This window comes from Drosophila arizonae, chromosome 2 (assembly GCF_054131065.1).
Source record: "Drosophila arizonae isolate 15081-1271.41 chromosome 2, UAZ_ARI_1.0, whole genome shotgun sequence".
Classification (NCBI taxonomy): Eukaryota; Metazoa; Arthropoda; class Insecta; order Diptera; family Drosophilidae; genus Drosophila; species Drosophila arizonae.
Genome location: NC_142922.1, coordinates 9,757,199 through 9,779,210, shown reverse-complemented (window position 1 = coordinate 9,779,210; position 22,012 = coordinate 9,757,199). Strand labels below are relative to the sequence as shown.

The 22,012-nt window shown below is 35.1% G+C and overlaps 1 protein-coding gene across 10 annotated transcripts in view; it reads right to left on the bottom strand.

The window, feature by feature from the left end:
• Positions 1–1,020: 1,020 nt before the first annotated feature.
• how (protein held out wings) overlaps positions 1,021–22,012 on the bottom strand; it is a 38,714-nt gene continuing 17,722 nt past the window's right edge. For 4 of the 10 annotated variants that reach the window (XM_089462832.1, XM_089462833.1, XM_089462831.1 and 1 more), the window contains exons 3-8: positions 17,449–17,582; positions 10,880–10,996; positions 8,772–8,912; positions 8,217–8,313; positions 7,530–7,883; positions 4,130–4,262 (exon numbers count right to left, since the gene is read on the bottom strand). In XM_089462832.1, coding sequence (XP_089318958.1) covers positions 4,153–4,262; positions 7,530–7,883; positions 8,217–8,313; positions 8,772–8,912; positions 10,880–10,996; positions 17,449–17,582 — 953 coding nt within the window. In that variant the 3' untranslated portion in view covers positions 4,130–4,152. Of the gene's footprint in view, positions 4,263–5,974; positions 6,412–7,529; positions 7,884–8,216; positions 8,314–8,771; positions 8,913–10,879; positions 10,997–17,448; positions 17,583–22,012 lie in introns of those variants that run through there. The other 6 variants (XM_018007134.2, XM_018007143.2, XM_018007151.2 and 3 more) reach the window with 6 other exon arrangements.

Genomic DNA, 22,012 nt, shown 5'->3' with positions numbered 1-22,012 from the left:
AAACAATTTTTGTGTAGTCTAAATAATATATATATGTATAATAGATTCTTCATCGCATCGTTCAAAAAAATTTAATATGATAAAATGTTCCTCTTTTTTTTTTTAGCAGATGAGATTCTATAAATGATATTCTTTGTTTTTTTTTTTTTTTTTTTTCTATAATGGCATTTAAACAAATGCATATTGTTTAATGCATAAATATTTGCAGTTGAATTAAGTATTTTTAATTAGATTTTTTTTGTGTTTTGTTTTTGTTCGCTGCACTTTTCATTATGTACTACAACTTATAAGTGATTCAAAGATATTATTTATATGCGTTTTTTTTTTGTTTTCATCTTCTTTAAATTAAACTATAAAACTATGCTTGATTTGTTATTGTAATGTTTGTTTGTTTTTTGTTTTGTTTTACTGGCTGGCAAAACGCAAGCAGAAATGGCCACAAAATTCAATACATTGTTTTGCTTCTTCTTCGGATTGTTGTTGTTGCTGTTGTTGGATGTTGTTGCTATTGTTGTTGGTGGATGTTGTTGGTTGCAGTTACTGCTGTTGCATACAGATGAGTGTTGATGCAGGCGCAAGCAACAGGCCACAGATGCTGAATGTATTTGGATGCAGCATATGCGTGTCTGTGCGTGTGAATATGTGTGCATGTATGTGTGTGTGGTGTTTCATTAGTATTTGTCAGTGACAGAAGTTGCTGCACTACTTGCAATTAGCATATCCATACATTCCATATAACATGGCACACAACGCTGCCCACACAGCTTCCTGCCGCGACTGCTGCTCCTTGTTGTTGTTGTTGTTGCTACGGCTGCTGCTGCTGCTGCATTCATTTCATTCGCACATCTGGCTGCGGCTGTATCACAATGGCAATTGCATCTAACCGAAACGAGGACGGCGCAGACGGCAGGTGAAGGCGTTGCTTTTTTTTATTAGCAAATTTGGTAGTTTTTTTTTAATGTGTTTTTGGTGGATTTTGTTATAGGTTTCGATTTTTTTATTTATAGATATATATATATATTGTTTTTTTTTTTTTTTTTTTTTTTTTTTTTTGGTTAGCATGTAAATAAAAGAAGTCATAGAAATGGAAATTGAGTATTAATAAATGGTTAGCAGTTAGTTAAATCGTTTATGGTGTTTCATAATTGAAATACCTAAACTATATATAAATAATATAATATGCGAATTATGAGCACACAAAAAGTTACTAAATGAAAGCGGGCATATATATATCTCTCTGTATAGTTAAAATAAATGGTATTTATGGTATGCAATGTGTAGAACAGTAAATAGACAATTAAGAGCAGGGCACACAACATGCAGGCCAAGATTTCGTTTAGTAACTTTTGTTTTCTTTTTTATTTGGATTCATTTACTGTTTTTTTTTTTTTTTTTTTTTTTTTTTTTTTTTTTTTCAACAAAACAAATTGATTTTCTCAACAATAAATAAAATCTATAAAATGAAAAAACATTCTGTTTGCAGTACTTGAGATTACTACATTTTCGGTTGATGTAGACAACAAACACAAACTAAATCGTCGATAGTGCAAATCTAAGTGTATTAAATGTTTATTGTTTATTGTTTTATCAAACTGTTATTTAAGAGACATTTATTGGTTATTCAAGACGCTGCAAAGGAATTGCACGAGTAATTTACAAAAACAACGTACATATTTATTTCCTTTTTTTTTTTTTTTTTTGTATTATTTTTGTACGTTCCATTTTTGGTTTGTTTTGTTTTGCTCTTTTACTTTTAATTTCTTTGTTTAGTTAACTTGGCCTTTGGTTAGTTGAAATTAGCAATAATATTACATCACATATCATTTGATATTTTTATGGTTTTTTATACATATGTAAATGCTAAAGAGTATAAAAAAAATTTAAAGATTAGAGAAAAAAAAATAATAATAAAATTGCAGGTGCATTGGCTATCAATTTGTTTAAATAATAGTCTTTTTTTTTGGAAAAAATGCCAAGGTAAAGCGTTATTTACATTGTTTTAAATTGAATGTAGGGGAATTTGTTTTTATTCAAATATTCGTAATCAGAGACATTCTTCAGCATGGCATTAGAATCAATTTAGTAATTTGTATTTGTATAGTTCTGTATGTGAGTGTATGTGTATGTGTGTGCGAAGTTATATCAGGATTTGTAAGCGAATGCAAATGCAATTTTATAGAACGTTACACAAGTATTCATCTTACTAGTCTAGAGAGATATTATTATATTAAACATATGTATTACTGATACCAGAACCGTATTAAGCTTATAGATTAAGTCTGTTAAATACACATTAATATATATCTTTAGGTTTTATATATGTATACGTGGTAGTGGGTGGAGACTTGGACTTGGTATTTGGCATTTGGCTTAGTCGCTGTTCAAATCGTTGCAATTCATTATTCAATTAAATACTAGAGAGAGAGTTTAATATATGTGTGTGTGTGTGTGTGTGTGTGTGGGTAGATGAGACAGACGTTAAGCATAGAGTTATGCCCCGGACTAGTATATGGTAGTGGTTGTTGTTGGTTGTGGTTGCGGTGGTGGTTGTGCTAGTAGTAGTAGTTAGAGTAGTACATCAGGCCCCACGCTGGCTAGAAGTGCGCGTACACAGAGCTTAGATCTAAAGTTAAGTACTTAAGTTAAGGCACTAGAGTTGCAAACAAAAGTTAAGTGTTTCATTTTCTTGATTATAGTAACATTATGATTTTAATATATATATATATATTGTCTTCTTTTAGGTGATCAATGAGTTATGCGAGACGACATAGGAGTGTTAAGTTCGGAAAGCGTTAGAAGATTTTTTTTTTTTTTTTTGTTGTTTTACTTTTCTGTTTTTGAATGCCCGGATGGCATTTCCAATATCAGAGTAGAAATGAAATTATAAGACTTGAATGGATTTTTTGTTGTTTGCTGGTTTTGTTTTCTGTGTTCGGGTTGCACTTCAACAAAAGTCATTGATCTTTATTCTGGTACACTTTCGGTTCAATTGCAACATACATTTTGAAATGATATACAAGGTAAATGTTACAGACTAACAGGGCCTTAAACGCTAAATACACATATAAAATTCATATTTCATAATTCATAGATATAATATATAGATATATATAATATAATAATAATAATAATAATTATATGGCTTAAGAAAGAGTAATAAAAAGTGTACTAAATTGCTTTTGCTTTCGAGTCTGCAGTAGAAATTATATACGAATTTCTCACCGATATCTTCATTTTCACATTTTTTTCTCATTTTATATGTATTTTTTTTTTTTTTATTCTCTTTTCGTTTTTGTAAAACATCAAAGGCACAAGTCAACGTCGTCAACAAAGAAATAAAATAAACTAACAAAAATATATATATATATATATATTTCTATATATATAGATAATAAAAAACAACGTGATATTCTCTTTGCGTTATTCTTTATACTTGACAGCTTAAAGCGGCTTTACTTTCTGTCTATTGCACTAATATTTTCAGATTTTCAGAATTTTCTTATATTTTTCATTTTATTTGTTTATCTCTTGTGAGTGATTGGAAAACGAATCAAAACTCGCAGCAGAGGTGCAGCTGCCATTGTCGTGGAGGAGACAATGCCAATCGCACCTCATGCGGTAATATTAAATGTAATATAGAAAACAATTTGTATAGATGAGTAGAAACACAACTAACCTGTTAGGCGCTTGAGTTATTATTGGACTGAGTTAACTGAGTTACGGAGCTGCACAGACCGGCCTGGCCAACTGGACTGGCTGGGTTTCATTGTGCATACAGCAGGACGGCACACAGCATTTGATTTATTTGAATTTAGATTAAGAATTGTTCGAAGACTTGATTTGAAATAAAATTTTGTTTGTGTTATAGAATGCAAAACAAAAATAAATAAAATATAATTTTATCATAATTGAACTAAATTGATTGAGGACCAATGTTTTTTTTTTTTTTTTACAATAATGGCGGTCCAACGATAACACTCATCGTTCTTTTTTTTTAGCATTTGGAGAAATAAAATTTAAATAATTTGTTTAGATAAATACATTTTTAAAAAGATTTAAAAAAATGTTTTTTTTTTTTTTTATATGATAAAACAAGAAATTGTTTTGCTGTCGTTGCTAGTGTGCTTCGTTTGTATTTTTTTGTTTTTGATTTTACTGAATTTCAATGAAACCCGCCGGCTTGGCTGGCACTCCGACCGTCGTACGCTGATAGGGGTGTTCTCTGTTAGCCGCCAAACGACGTTGCTGCTTAAGGGCGCCTACTAAAATATACGATACGATACATGTAGATATGTGCATAAATAAATATATATATTGATATACATAGATATATATTTATATATGTTTATATTGGTATATAGAGATTATATATATAATATTCAAGGCAATAAATATATACATATACATACAGGTATACAGGTGGACAGCTGGACAGGTGGACAGGTATGCTTGTATGTATATATGTATATCGTCTACAAAACTTATATATGTATAATAGTATATAATTGAAAGAAATATATATTTATGCTTGCTCTTTTTGCCTCCTCTTCCTCTTTCAAACAACACACAATTTGCATTTGCTGTTGGAACACTGACACTGTTTCATTTACTAAATACCAATTTCAATTAATTAAAACAATTAAATACATTTATTGTAAATTGTTAATTGCACTTGTTTTTCTTTTCTTTTGTTTTGTTTTGTTTTGCTTTGTTTGTTTAGATTTAAATTCTGTTTCTTTGGAATGAGTCGTATTTATGTTGGTTTACTTATTGATTGATTTGCTACTGGATTTAACGTCGACGAAATAAGTGATCTTTAAGGCAGCTCAGCTCAAACTAGCCTACAGAATATCTAAGTACATTTATGTGAATATACACATAAATGCTTATTATGATTATTATTATTATTGATTTTACAGTTCTTTAGCATTCCTCCAGCTGTCTGTCTGTCTGGTGATTTGATGCGCGCTTTTTGCTGACTAGTTGTGCAAAATATTGTTGGACGGCTGCCTGAGAACCTCAACTAACTTATGTCTACAAAAATGTTTAAGCACCAACTCGATTCAAGGCTCCATCTATACTCTACTACATATAAAGTGATTAATATATATGTTTATATATATGAATATATTTTAAAATGCTATAAAAAATCGACGTGAGGCTGTTAGCCAATTACTACCAAACGAAATATAAATGGCACTGACTGGAAAAAAATCAAACGGTACGGAAATCAAATGTTTAACTTGAACTTGTCGTAAGGTACACTTGTGCATAAATACTGCGCTTAACTGCTACCACACAAAACTAATTAGCTATTAGCTAGACATTGCACTTAATTAAAATAGAAAACCCAACAAAAAAGGAAACAAAAAAAAAAAAAGAAAGAAAAAAGTCTAAGAAATTCAACTCAAATAGAAATTAACCTACACCGTTAAATCAAAAAGAAGTGTAAATAAATAACAAAAGTTATTCAAGACCTAAGCGTATGTGAATATATATATATATATAAATAGAAAACTAGAAAACATAGACATCTGTAAATATACTACTTAAATGGCTAAACAAAAAACTTGCAGCAACTTGGTTGAAGGCTTTAAGTAATATGCATGTCTATGTATGTATGTATGTAAGTAGAATACTCATTGTTCCCAAAACAACAACGACAACAACAACCAACAAATTGCTTCACTGTCGTCATTGTTGTTGCTGTTGCAGCTGTTGTCAACTAGAATATACTCATGTTCCGAAGTAGAAAATTTGCAAATTGTTTGAAGAGAGCTGACGAAACACAAACCCAAAACATTAATTATAAAAATAAAAAACCAAAAAATTAAAATAAAAATAAAAATCTGTCTCTAAGCGCCTAAAAATCACTTATTTTTCAATCGTTAGCTGCCAGTTTTTTAGAAATGTTTGCGACCTATGAACTAACAAAAAATTTCTCGACGAGCAATAATCATATTTACTTGAGTAACTTGTTTTTCATTCTCTTTCATTTTTGTTCAATATTTTCAGTTGTTTGTTTGTTTGTTTCTTGTTTTTGTTGCTTACAGAGAAGCTGCAGTTGTTTACTTGAGTATTTGTTGTTGTTGTTGTGCATTGCTAAATAAATTATAATCGTATATATGTTCAAGTGTGTGTTTATGTATATACGTAGCTATAGTTAAATATGTAGTACTACTACGTTCAATATGTTTTGAATATGTCCTGTGTTGTGCACTGTCAACGGCAGAATCTTGCTTCTTTTTTGCTGTATTTATATACATAGATGCATATGCATATATAAATACATATACAGATTGTTTAAGCTGGTACTAAAAACTAACGATTTATATGGACTTCAATAAATTCTTGGTGCACGCAAACAAAAAAAAGTTCAAAAGACGGAGCCGGCATGCATATATCGACCAACTGTAAATATTTTTTGATATCAGAATTCAGATAAACAAAAATTAAAAGAATAAAGGAATAAATTCAAGAATGAAATTAATTATTATTTTTTATAGATATATATTAAAAATGTGATCGTTAGCTGTGCGGTGCATGCAGAATTAAATACACGAAAATTTAATCGAGTTAAGTTAAAATCAAAATTATAATCAAAAGCAAGCGATGCAAAGGGTTAGAGCGTGCGAAAAAAATCGAAATTTGCATTGCATACTTTGAGGCATTGCACAAATCTAACCGTAATTATATTGTATCATAAACAAGCAGCAACAGATTCGGCCAAGACACCGACATTGCAATACCCTTGCAGAAAACTAAAGGTAATTAAATGGAAAAACTGTAGCTGTGGACTTCTATATAGACAGATATAGTCTGCTATTGAATAAAATAAAAAATTGCTATTAAATAATATGGAATCTATGTTTTCATCTTTAAAATAATGAATACGCATAGTTACCTCTGCAAGGGTATACAAATAACAAGTTAATAAATATAAAATGGCGATGTTTTGGTTATAAAACAAACTGAAAATGCAAAATCAAATAAATTAACAAGAAATAATGCTGGCTAATAAATTGAACATGCAACTGGGCGTATGCTTAATGTGCACAAGTTTATGGACTATTCTCAGCGGAATTGTAAACGCTTTAAATCAAAAGTTGCTTCTTTTCTTTTTTGCTCAAATAATAATTGATTTTAAGGCTTAGTCGTTGACTAACTTTAAACTGTCATGAGTTTGTGTAAGTGTTGTAAGTAAGTATTATTGCTCGCAGTTTGGCTCGGTAATAGAAGTTAATAACATTGGCTAACCATAGCTCAATTGATCGATGACTCGCCTCATAAACTGGCTTATTAGATGTTCATATATTACTTTTTTTTTCTTGTATCTTTTTTGTTGGTGTAATTTTCAAAATGATGTGTGTGTGTGCATGTTTTTGTGTGTGTTTTTTTGCTGGTGTCAACAGTTATGGCGCATATAGTTAAGAGTATATTGAATCAATATTTAGCTGATTGAAAATCATAATTTGTAGTTATAGAGATACGATATGGTAGTTAAGTAGTTTATCTAGCAAATAACCCACCGCTATGATCTGGATATTCCGTCAACAGAGGATTGGCGGTCAGTGCTGCATAGTTCGCGTAGTCGGTGTATGGCGATGCAAAGATCATGCCATGGGCGGTCTGATCGAAGGCGGCTGTCGGCGCTGCCTGGGCGGACAGTATGCTGGCCGCAGATGTCGGCACTGTCATTCGTGGATTAAGTATCAATGGTGCGCCGAGCGGTGCACTGGCGGGATTACGTATCTGGGTGGCCAGTCCCGATAATGTGGGTGTCAGCAGGCGATTATCCGATGCAGCAACCAAACGGCGCCAGTCCTCTTCGCACACTGCGGGATACAGAACAGAAGCAGAAGGAGAACCAACGCATGAGAAAGCTGTCCGTATAGAAAATCCATGTAAATTCAAAGGAAAACATATTCATTATATCATTATTGGTTAGACGGATTAGAAAGCATGACTATCGCAATCGCAACCGAATTCGATTGGCTTATATAGAGCACATAGCTATTACGCATTGCAGATTGCTATCAAAGCCGGGTGGATGTTTAATCATTTAATTTATTTTTGGTCAGTACTGGGATTAGCTGTTGGTATTAGACAAAAGTTGTTTCTTTTTTTTTTATTGTTTTCGTTTTGCTTCTTTTGCTGTTTTTGTTTGAGTATAAATATTTGTTGACTTATATGTAGATCTTGATTGATTGACGTACCTGCGACTGATTTCGCCGTTGTGTCCCTATATGTGCCGTTAATAATGGCTAATTCCATAAGTTGACGTTTCTTTAGCTCATCTTCGCCTTCGGCTTGCTGTTAGTACAAGTACGCGTACGCATATGTGTGTGTTGGCGCGTGTATATATGTGTGTGGGTTGGTTTTTGTTTTGGTGTAGTAGTGGTAGTAGATATTTTTTCAATGTATTAAACAAAATACATCAAAGCATATTAGATTGGTAAAAGAAATGAAAATATAAAAAAAAAAATTATTATTAATATTTCGGTTAACAATTTTAGCAATGAGATAATTATTTATTTATTGATTTTATACAGATAGATAGGTACAGCAAATTGATTAATCAATATATCTAAATAGGCAACTGGCATTAAATACATGCCAACAATTTAACATCTCAATTCTTGTTTTGTATTTGTATTTTGCATTAATTTTATTTAATTTTACTTTTTATTTTTATTAAGGGAATAGAGAGTTGGGCATAGAATTGCAGAATGCCATTTGGCATTTGCTATAGGTATTACGCATCCACTTACCGGCACGAGCAGCTTTTGCACTTCAGCGACAGCCTGAGCCAATTTGACTTTGGCGCGATTCTCGGTATCCTCGACGGTAATCAGAACATGCAGGTCGTCAGACAAGTGCTCCCAGTTGGGCTTGCCACGATTGGCATCCTCCTGCAAGGCATAGAAACAATTTTATTATATAGAATATATTGATTTCACTTGAATTCTGGGAGTAAAGACTGCAAGTCCCTATGGGAAGTTTGATTAAGTTTAAGTTTTTTCTCTAAAATAACTATTTATGATTGAATGATTATAGCTATAAATCTAAATTATATTCGTATATATAAATATCACTCTTTTAGTGCTTCGCAGACCGCAAACACAACCACAACTACAACTACAAGCGGCAACAGTTTATTAGCAATGAACGTCATAGCCACACTAACAGAAACCGGCAAATGTGGATGCCAATAAAAACGTATAGCTTTTCTTATTTCACTCATTCTGGTCAAAGTGTAGTTGGAATATGGACGAATTGCATTGCCAGAGGACGTTTTGTAGCGCATGTGTTCGTTAATGGCCGCAAACAATTCACTGTGGCCACACAGTAAAGTGGATTTTGTGAAATGCTCGAAATATGAAAATTCTGGTGAGGCAGTTTTAGTTTGCGGCCACGCCAAATGCCCGCAGGCACTTTTGGCTGTCACGCTCGAAATGTGTGAGAATATGTGCCTGATATTTGTTAATGCTTAACCCAAGGCTCCCGCGACTTGTTCAGCTCATTAACTTTTGACCCAAAATGCGAAAGAAAGCACTAAATATATACATTATTTATATGCATGGAAACTGCTCATGCTTTTAAATATAATTTTGAAAATTTTCTAATCAATTAAGCTCAAAGTGCCAGGCCAAACTGTCAGTTTAGTTGGCTTTTGAAGTTGGCTCATCAGCCAACCAGCCAGTCAGTCAGCCAGCCAGTCCAGTGCCTGGCTAATTTCGAGCCGCCAGCCAGCCACTTGTCAAATTACGAACTGTCAAGCGGCAAAATGAGCCAACTTTGTGGACACATCTGATTCAAACAGTTGCATGGAAACTGATTTATATGTATTTATATATATAAAGGGGTTTCTGCTGCAAAATATTTATATGTATATAGTAGATATTTTTGTATTTCTATCTCTTGTTTGACTGCAGCTAGTAAACATTTTCGCTGGCTTTACTCGCTTGTCATTTTCATGAAAATATCATGAGTCACACACACATTTCGGCTGACGTTATATCAGCAAGTCAGCCAGCCAGCCAGGCAAGCAGTCCACGCTGAGCACCTGAGTGGGTGTCAGCTCACTCACTGTGTATAGCTACTAAATTATCAAAATATTGCAATGCTATAAAAGTGTTCACTTTTATATGGCTTGTCTGCTCTGACTTTTTGTATATGTCTCTCTCTTCCTCTCACTCTCTCTCTCTCTCTCTGTCTATCTCTCTCTGCCTGTGTTTGCTTAAAATGCGCTCCACATTGGTAAACTACGAAAATACATTTAATCATCTTAGCTCTGTTTATTTTCTTGTTTGTTTAACGTACGCCAGAGGAAATTAAATCATCATGAGTGCTGAGGAGTGACAAATTTTTTGACTAGATATTAGAATTAAATGAAATGAAAAACTTATATTATCTAACATTTGATATTTCTATTTAAGAAACATTGCCATCTGAACTGTCACTTGTTGTTGGCTGCTAATCTTATATGTATACTACTCAATTATTCATGTGCTATTAAATTTTGGACTTAAACTTGTCTCTTAATTGAGAATCATTTTCATTTTGGCTCGGAAACCGAATGTCAACCGAAATTTTCGTCAGAAAAATACCATCTTAAATTGAATCTGAAATGTGCTTTGATTGCATAGTGATAGCCAGCTATGTATGTATGTGTGTGCAGTGTGTATGTGTGTTCTCGGCGTGGGTGATTGGGGCTATTAGATTGGCATGCAAACTATGCAGCGGTAGGATGACTGCTGATTGGCATTTAAAGTGCTTATTTAATGAAATTTTAATTTCTCTCGAATTGCTTTTATAGTTTTTCATGACTCCTCTGGACTTGAGGCTCCCATATATAGCATCTGTGCATAGAACTCACCTTCTTTTTGTCCCGCATGGAGCCCTTGCCGCGTACCATTATCTTACAACCAGTCTCTTGTTCTAATTGTTTGGCTGTCATGCCGCGCGGTCCCAAAATGCGGCCAACAAAGTTGAACTGAAACGGAAAGAAATGACAGGAAATGAGCAACAATTATAACAAATATAATATACAAATAATAATAATAACAAATTAAGCTGAATGTCTTAATGCCATAAGTTGATCTCATATGAATTTAAAACCCATTAATGGCAAGGCTGACTCATGAACCAAATTCAATTCAATGCACAAAACATTCTTTCAAAGTCAAAATTATTATTTTCTGTTTCGCCAAGTCGAGTCGAGTTGAGTCGAGCGCCAGCAAAATTATAATCAAAGTAGAGAGAAATAAAAAAAAAATCAAAATACAAATGCACAAGCGCACAAAATACGTAATATGACCTAAGGCGACACGCCTGAATTTGCCACGATAAACCAATCAGCCAGACTCCCAACCAGATTGCCAACTGCAACGGCAGCATGAGCGAGTGCTTAGCGGCGGCAACAGTCAAAGGCATTTCAAATACCAAATACCAGTAGAGGAGGGAGGTCTTTTCGGTCGATAGCTGACTGACAACAGGTCACACTGATAGCGAGCGGTGCTCCGTTGAGGCCCGGCTAGTTGAGCTCTTGCCAACAGCTGTGTAATTGATGAGCCAGCAGCCAATTATCATATGCTTCATGCCTGCGCTCTAACCACGCCCTCGAGCGTAAGTTGATGCTCATAAATTAGACGATCAGATTGTAGATTTATTAGGCACACTCATAGACGAATATCTCAACAATTTAACCTGAATTATATAGACAATTATATTGTATAAAGGTTTTTCTATATGTATATACGTATATATATTGAAAATGGCGCAATTCTACCCCTGAGGCGACCACCCACCAAATGTGGCGCAGTTTGGCTTTTATTAGCAAAAAGGCAAGGCTAAGTGGGTCAACGCGAATATTATATACTCTATAAAATGTTCTTGAAGCGATGTTGGTGAAAAGGTTTATAAGAATATATACAGTAGAGTTCCAATAGTTTGAAATGGCAAGAGTATCAGTTGTTTTTCCCCTTTTTTTCGATGTACACGGAAATTACACAGATACAGATTTTTTTCGATTTATCGCGATTTTCTATTTAGCGGGGTACGAATTATCGAGTCTTGACAGTACTTCTTTTAATTTTTTTCGATTAGATTTCGATTTTTTTATAATTTTTATCCGATTTTTTTTTCCATTTTTTTTATTGCTTTCCCCTATGTAAAATTTAAGAATTAGAATCTCAGAATTCAAGTCTGATCATTTATATATAGACTCAAAATTAAAAGCTTCTTCCTTTGTATTATTACACATTGGATGACAAATTAATAATATCCGCTGCAAGAGTACTTTTATTTTTATTTCCAAACTGATGATGTGATATGTGCTGTTGCTGCTGCTCTTGTTGTTGTCGTTGTTGTATTGACGATGATGTGAGTGGCAACAGCAGCACTCGTTGTTGTCGGGTATGTAAGTATATTAATCTTTATCTAGATAAATAAATCTATACATATGCATATATATCTATTGGCATTTGCTGTTCGCTGCTTGTTGCAGCAATTGCTGCAAGCAACTATTGAGATCAAATCAATTGAAAATTGCTGCAGATGCGTGAATGCTGTTAGCGGCTTAATGGCTGTGCACAAATTTTAATTAAGAATTTAACAATGTGCATTTAAACGGATTCGTTTGAAAACGGAAACAGAGCCGGAGCAAGAGCCAGAACAAGCGTAAAATACAACTTTTCATGAAAAGGTTTCCTTCCACGAGAATATACATATTGCATTCGCAACTGTTTCAGGCAATTAATTAATAATCGAATTCTTTTGGCTTAACGATAACACACGACACTCGATGCTGATAATTAACAAAAGCTGGGTTCAAATATATCAAGTATTTAATCGCAGGCAAATTAAAAGTAATCCAGTTAATCAATTGTGAAGAGCTTTCCCTTTAATTTCCAATCAATTATGAAATCAGTGCAGTGGCACTTATGCGACTCAAGTGGAAAACTGCAACAGCAACAACAACAGTATTTATTAATATTGTTGTTTACTCAACTCAAAAATGCTGTTAGCAGACAAAAGAGGCAACAGTTGTTGGAACAGGAGCTCTCAGCCTCCTCTCTCTCTCTCTCTCTCTCTCTCTCTCCCTCTTCCACACTTTCTTGCTTTTCCTCTCTGATTGTGAGCAGCGATAAGAATGATTTCATTATGTACTAAATACTTATATGTATTCGCAGCGCAAACAATTGATAAGCCGCCAGCAGCAGCGGGCATAAGATGCTTTTTTTAGACTCTTTCAGGTCGCCCTCAAAGGAGAGAAAGACGCGCATGGACCCAATTTAAAAATTAATGAATCAATATGGAAATCGGCTATGGCTGCTATGGCTGCCATCATAATAACGGACAATTGCAAAAGCCGCTTAACAGCACGTGACAGTTGTTCAGAATCAGACAACACAGAATAAAATCAAATTGATATATGTTATGTACATAGTACTCTCAACATAGTCAATATATCATATATGTATATCAAATGAATTGTTTCTTAAGTTCAGGTTTTTCACGCAGCCAAATGGACGCAACAGTTTTACAAATAGTTTTCAACAGCAAAACATCTTTTCATATTAGCCGCCAGTTAAGTGGAAACAAAAAATGCAAAACTAGGCAGCCAGGCGGCGCAGATCAAATAGATTACAAATCTGTATAAGTACATTTTAACGAACATACAATCTATATGTCTTCTCTTCATAAGAGTGTGAGTGTGAGTGCAAATCTGAGTGTGAGTATGAGTGTGCGTGCGTGTGCTTAATTATACGCGAATGTAATACAAAAAGTATGTCTATATTCCGCGGAAAAATAAATCACAGTTTGACATCTAACAACAACAAAAAATAGCTCCCCTCCCCTTCCCTCCCCTCTGTAAGCTGTTGTACTACTTATTAAATAACTCAAAAATTGAAATGAGCATTTTTTTGTTGCACATAATTAGCATTCTATGTTCATGACCAATTCGTTGCAGTTTTCAGATTAATTGCCAATATATTTACGACTCACACAATGCATAAAATTTGCAAATTGTTGCGACAAATGAGCTGAGCTCACTTACTGCTGTTGTTGCTGCTGCTGTTGTTGCAAACAATTTAACATAAATAATCTAGCAGTTAGTAACGTCCGCTAATGGACAACAGCTGTTAGCATAGCATTCAGCTTAGCCAGCTATGTGAATTATGAAATGTTAAAACTCCGAAGGTGCTTGAATATTAAGGCTATAGTGTGTTCATAAACAGAGAAAATTTCACAAGTATTAATTTCATTTATAGTTCCAATCAGAATCTATGTAAAGCTTAAGCCAAGTCAATTCAAAGCCTTGATTGTAAACTTATATATGTATATAAACTTATTTATACCCATTTAAATTGTATTTTCCTTTCGGTAAGCCAAAATATTTAAAACAGTTTTGTTTGTTTAATTGTTGTCCCCTTTCCTATTATTTTGCAATCAGCGTAGATATTTGTCTATTCATATTTTGTATAGCAAGGGCTTTCATTAAATTCAACTACATATTTATTTAAATATTTTTAAAAATCTGTTTATTTTTACAAGCTCCCCGACAACAATTACTAGCTATTGCCATGACTGCCAACCGTTTGAATAGCTATATACTAAAAGCGAAGAAACTTAAGCTAATACTATTTAAACAGCTGCTTGGCAGCTTTAATAAAAGTTTCATCTTTTATCTGACTTATCTCGAACGTATATAAAACGACAGCTTGTAGTTCTGCGCGCGGCGAACGCCGCGGGGCGTATGAGCAATATGTTGACAGGCGAGCAGATAGAGACGGACACATTGATAGACAGAGAGAAGAGAGTGCATTTGAAATAAATACTGGGCTGTGGGACAGCTTCAACTGGAGCTATGCCTTATATACAAGTTTGTCTGTGTTAATAGCTAGTTCAGTAATTAATTGTAAACTGTTAAATGCCTTTGTTGTTGTTGCTACTGTGGCTAGCTTGCAACAGATGTTGCTGTTGACGTTAATTAAGTTGTATTTATGTTTTGGACACACTCAGCAGCAGCAACAATTGAGCGCAATAAAAGAGACTGCATTTTGTAGGCCTACAGAATGCAATGCGATGCACTCGCATAAGACATGAGCCTTGTTGACAAATTGTTGTCCATTTACATGGCGTTCGTTGTTGCCGCTTGTCAGCCAGCTGACAAATCACTATTTACATTGTTAAATATGGCTGAAATTATTTACTGCTATTATTTTTCGTGCAAGCGTTTCGGCTAATGCTGCCCGCTGTGTCCGACTCTGAGTGGTTAAATTTATGAGCAATGACGAGGCTAAACAATATGTATAAACAATATATTATGTGTTTATATATAAACATATCTATCACTGTGTGCGTGTGTGTGTATGTGTGTGTGTGTGTGTGTGTGTTTGCATGGACAATAAACATTGTGAAAACTTGTTGCATTTTCTTGCCTGCCTGGCGACCTGAAACGCAATTTGTCTTGCTTAGAAACATTTGGCTTCGCTCATTCGGCAGAAAAATGTCAGAAATGTTCATGTTCAGCTATCGAGCTAGAAATATTGCAATTAAATGAAATGATTTATCGAAATGCTGAACACACAAATACACACATACACACACACACCCGCGCTCAGTCACAGCGCTAAACACAAAAACAAAAATCTTCAGCTGGTCGATGGGCATATAAATAGAAGAATACGAAATACACAGAACACCTGAAATATCAAAAACCAAAATAGTCAAAAGATATAAAAAAAAATTGAACATATTTTATATAAGAAAATACAAATAAATTTATCTATATATAAACAACAAACCTATGCCCTGCGATCGTAAATCTTGGTCGAGTTGTGCCAATTTCCATTTGGAAAGCACAAACTCAAGCAACAACAACAACAACAACAAGAACAGCAACAGCATCATCAAAAGCAACTTTGATTTAGCCTTTTGCTCTGTTTCAGCATCAAATTATGTTCGTTTTCTAATTTATGACTTGCCTCGTTCGAAATCAATTCGCTCTGCTCTTTGTAGGAGCAAAATAAAGAAAAAGTCAACATAAAAAACAAAACTCAATAACTTTATGCAAAACAGTTGCTGAGCTGCTGCTGCTGCGGCTGCTTCTGCTGCTTAACGGTTAAGTTAAGGCTTATGCAATGCAGCGGCTGAAATTAATTAAGTAGAAGTTGCTGATTTTAAATAATGTTTAATTTTTAATACCCTAGAGACATTAAACATGTTGAATTAGCTCAGCTTTCAAGCCAATACACAGTGAAATTTTCAAGCGAATCCTATGTCAATCTGACATAATCGTTAAATATTTAAATATATATATTATATTTACATATATGTTGTAGGTATTATTTTGCATTTTGTCTCAAACTATAGGGTAACTAATAGTCTCAACTTTCGACAACTTTAACCTCCAGCTAGAATTTGCCACAGGTTTAAGCGTGTTTAACTAATTAGCAGCCTAAAGCAAGCATATTTGCATATCGAGCGCTTTAAGTAGTGTCGAGTTTCGAAATTAGCCAATAAATACTTTATAAATTGAATATATATATACAATATACAATACAATATATAAATATATATAGCAAATAGACAAATAGACGGCTATATGGAGCACGCACTGCCCCTCATTGAAAGACATGCTTTAATTGTGTCAAGCAATGAAATAAATTCACTCAGTTCTCGGTTCGTGATGCTGTCAGCCATAAATAAGGCAAAACTACGCCCAAACATTTTCCAAAATGAAAACAAAACAACAATAACAAATTAAAATGAGAAAAACAGCATTTGAAATTGCATAAAATTAAATCAAATTCTAATTTGCCATGGCGTTTGGCTAGGCGGGGAAACAAAACGCCTACAACGGACGACGACAACGACGACGACGACGTCAAGCGACTTCCTAAAACGCTTCACTGATTTTGTCTAACCCATTTAAAACACATACATACATATTTATATGCACATGTGTGTGTGTGCTCGCCTGCAGCTTACTGAACTGATACGCATTTTGCATTTGGCGAGTCTTAAGGCGAGCCCCGCCGTACTGAGGCAATTGCCATGTTTTGGACAACTTAACAGCCGACTGATTCCATCAGCTGTCTAAAGGTGTGTTATCTCTCTCTCCCTCTCCCACTCCCTCTCGCTCTCCCTCTAGATACGTGTGCGTGTCTGCCAGAGTGTTGCCTAACCGCCCATTTGTTGCAGCAGCAAACTGACTGGCAGCGTCTCGTGTTCTTTGGGCACTGTTAGAGGGCGCACCTTAAAGCGATTTCCGGTGTACCAGTTGCTCATTGGGGCCCATTGAGCAGGCCGCGCTGTCAATTCTAATTAGCGGAAGCGCTTCAAATGTGCTTCGATTCATAAATTAGATCATCGCTGATCGTTTCCCAATATATATACATACATACATATATGTTTATTTATTTCAATGTGTCTACTTACATCTGGATGCTCACGCACTGGCACATAAACCTTCTCGTTCAGCGTTACCATGGCGCCCTCGGGCTCGGGCAGGGTGAGGGGCTCCTTCTTAACGCCATTAATCTGGAATAGGGAGGCACGAACACGTGCAATTTCTGCAATAAAAGAGAATAATTATTAATGAAATGACAATTAAAATGCGTTAACATAAAAATATTCCTATAAAACTTCAACATTTTTACGACCAAAATGTGATTCAACTAAAGTTTCCAAAATGCTTTACAGCCAAAATATTATTATGAATAATTATAATATAATAATAAAATGCTGCTGTCCAAGTGCAAAGCAAGTTTTGTTTTATTTGTTGTTTAATTGACAACTATGTGGCTAATCATTCAACTCGGTCATTAGAGCAATTTGCCATTTAGTTAAATGTGCGTATTAAATGACGCTTAATTTGACTTTTAGCTGTACAAATATTTCGAGCAACAATTGCCCCAGCATATGCATACACACAGACGACGCATGTATGCCATTAATGGCGTGTGAATGTTTACTTTATATTAATGCCGCTAATTTATTAGATGCAAACTAGTCAACACACACACACACACACAGACGCACAGCAAACACCTTACCTCTACGCCCCCATTAACAATATATTCAACTAGTGAAATCATTTGGTTTATATATAAACGAATTATGGCATGCATTTGCCTTTCAAATTACACCGATGCGCGGATCGGAGCGGAGCGGAGCTGTGTTAAATAAATGTAAAATGCAATGCCAAATTGCGCATACGCCTCATTGTGCGCCATAATTCACACATTTGGCGTTTGGGCTACCGCAGCGACTAACTGTCGTCGACGTCGACGTCGACGTTGTCACTGTCGCCCCCCAACTGTGCCAGTTGACAGCGCCTTTACAATTGACATGATCAACATTTGGTTGTTGTTGTTATTGTTGTTGTTGCTTGCTTTGGGACTCGACGCAGTTGCATTGTTTAAGTTTGGCATGTGCCCCCGACTATAGCTGGCTCATACAATGGCCAACAATTTGTCACCAGAACGATAGGGCAGTCTCTCTATGATCTATGTGACAATTGAAAAAGATATACACAGATATATATGTATATATGTATATTTTATTAGAGGGTGTGTGCTTGGGCACATGTCATACGGTATGACTTAAGAAGCAGCCACTGTGCCCCATGCCTAGGGGGTCTAGTATGTCATCAATTTGCTGCATGAGTTGGCCAGCAAAATAACTCACTGGTTAATTCATTCTGGTTATGGCTATACAATACTTAAATCACCTCCTTCTACGATATGCAATTATTTATTGTTGGAAACATTTAAATTTATAGCTAGAATCGTTGGCCGCAACGAAACGTGCATTTCTTGACATCGAAATTTATATTTAATTTAATTGAACTCAATTTTTCCAAACACGTTTGCTAAGCATCCAAAACAGAGTGAAAATTTTCTAGGAAATATTTTATATATTTGATATATTCAAGTTTTATGTATCTTGGCCCAGTTTCTGTTGTTCATTGTGCCTTCATTCTGCCTCTCCTCGGCTGACTAATGCAATATCCCTGCCAAATGTAAAATCGCCATGCATAAAATTTGACAATTTATTGACGCTCCGCTGCCGCTCGTAAAGTGCAATAGCGCTAGAAAAATACACACAAGTCTAAATTTAAAATGTTGCAAAATGTGGCAGCTGGGCGTAAAAGGCGCTGCCGAACAGCTCCCAGAAGGGCGTCATAAAGCCCTCAAAATTATGTTTGGACACATGGCCAAGATGGCTGAAAGGCAGACCCGTCTATTTTTGAAAAACAACTCAAAAAAAAAAAACAGATCAGAATTGTTTCTTTGGCAGAATTCTCTTACAGAGTTCGTTAGCATTCTTCAATAGTTTAAACAATGTGTGCGGGATTTGAATTTAGAAGACAATCAACTATTAGCTGGGCAACACAACACAACAAAAAGCAACATAATAATAATACTTAAATGTTGCCCACACACGCCAGCGTCAAGTTCTTTTTGCAAGTTCTCTTGGCACCAAATTTGGTTAGCGCTGTGTGTGCGCCTTATAAGGCAGTTCGCCTATTTGAATTGCCAAGATAGAGAGATAGAGTCATAAGCAAGACACATGTAAATTATGACTAAAACTTGACTTGCATTAAGAGTGCCGCCACTTCCAATGAATGAACGATACAGTTTGAAAAAAAAAAATATACATATATATGTATATATATTTATTAATAAACAGCAACTGCCTTATAAGCACTGCAGAACGAGAACTTGTTAATGAATAAAAAGATCTTTCATTGATAATTATTAGATTGGTTTAGCCGCTCGACACCTACATATAGACAACCTGCTCAAGCCAACTCAGCCAATGCCCTTAAATGGTCACTTAGCAACGGACATGGGGCTTAATTATACACCACATATATGCATATATGTAAATGTGAAGCTAGAGGAAGAGATAGAGACACACAGAGAGAGAGAGAGAGAGAGAGAGAGAGAGAGAGAGAGAGAAAATGAAAAAGAAAGAGAGCGATGGAGTCGCTAAAGGCAAGCTATTAATTAAGCTGCCTGCGCATATGGCGCATCAGCTTTAGTCTTAATTATTATAATTTATCTAAATGCTGCTATCAATTCGGCCTGTCAGTGACTAATCCGATTCTATGATACAGCCCCCTTGAGGCAGCTGTGTCATATGCAAATGCAATTCCGCGGCTTATTCATCTAATTCGTGTGCCACACATCTCCTTCAGTTTGTCAGTCTCTATCCGACGATTTGACATTTGACCGATTAAAATTGGCAGCTGTCATGATTGCGGTTATGCTCAAACAGATCTCAGCTTGCTGATTTTATGATTGCAGCGCAAAAAATTGCTCACGTTGCGTGCGAGACGCAGGAATATGTTGCCAACTAAATGAAAAGCTTTTCGCCGAACTGCCCTTAATTTGCTGTTGAACATCTATTAAATGGAACGCAAAAAACAAATTGTTCGCACATATATAAATATATATATATATACATATGTATGTACGAATATACTTGATGCTTGTTTATTGCGACAAATTCCATGCTGTATTCAATATTTCAGTTTTCACTCGCATCGCTTAATGAGTTCTTTGGCCGACTCTTAATGTGCTTGGACAGCTAGAACGAGCCATGTCTTGTTATTTATATCTGTTCATAATGTTTCTGCATGTTTTCTGCTGCTGCTTCTTCTCTCATTTTTTGTCAGTGAAAATGAAAATCATTTTCCACTGCGCTGCCAAGCAAATTAAATTATATTATGTGCAATTTTTTGTTGCTCAAAGTCTCAAGAGATTTTCCGCTCCGCTGTTTGCTCTTCGTGCTTAATGCAAAGGCGTCGCATAGACGCGGATTAAATTCAATTAAACGAACGAACAAATTGTATAATTTGAAATATTTCATTTCATATTTCATTTGATAAGAAGTGCTATAATGTAAGTGGAATCTATTGTTTTTTCCATACTTTGTCATTTGATTTATGGGCAGACATGTTGTTTGTTGCTTCCACATAACCGCAGACAACCTTGTTCACGCCAAAATCTAATCCCAGCTTGTCAATCTTATAAGATATGCCAAGCAGGCAGTCAAACAGTCCGACAGTCAGGTAGGCAGTTAGCTCAGTTGACACCTAAACCAAATTAATACCAAGCTCAGCTCACAGCTTGGCGGCTGCGGGTAGATCAGCTGATTGATTGATTTTGCCGGAGCGCAGTAATTTGCATTGGCTCACGACTTCGCTTCAAGTGCGATACATTAGCAGCCAAGTATCCGAGCAGCTAATTTATGAATGCAAGACCATTCAGGCCACGAATTAGATGACTCGCACCGTGGGCTCCAGCTCAGCGCAGCGCGGCGTGGGTGTTGCCAGCGTATTTCGGCCTTAACAATGCCAAAACGCTGATCGTGTGGGTGACAAGCCGGGTTTAACAAATTGTCACAGCAATGACAAACGCCTCGTAATGGCACCAAATAATACATAAAGAAACAAAAACACTTCAAGCTCGGCTTGAATGTCGATGGTTGTGTGCCATAGCCACTGCAATTAAGCCAGTTGCCTCCGGCCATAAACCAACTGCAGGCACACATTTGGCATGAACTCCACAAATGCCTTGCTCGGCCTTGAGAATTTGCACACAAAATCACTTTGCGCAAAACAAAAATACGCACATATCTATAGCATCTATCTGTATATGTGTATCTGTATGTGTATTCAAGTAATTTCATTTATTTGATTTTTGTATTTCGCATACTTATTTTTATGTATGTATATTATTATTCCTTTGCCTGCGGTTAGGCAGTTCCAAAAACAATTTGTAAAATTGTATAAAAATGTTAATTATGATAAACATATATTTATACATTTTATACATATATATCTGTACACATTTTCGGGTTCTTCGACTTTCTTTACTAAATTTTAAATGCGCCACAACGATTTTTTTGTATGTGTATGTATTTACGTATTCAGATAATAAAGCATTGCGGTTTTCATGCTGCTGCACATGAATAAAATTCAATTTTTAAT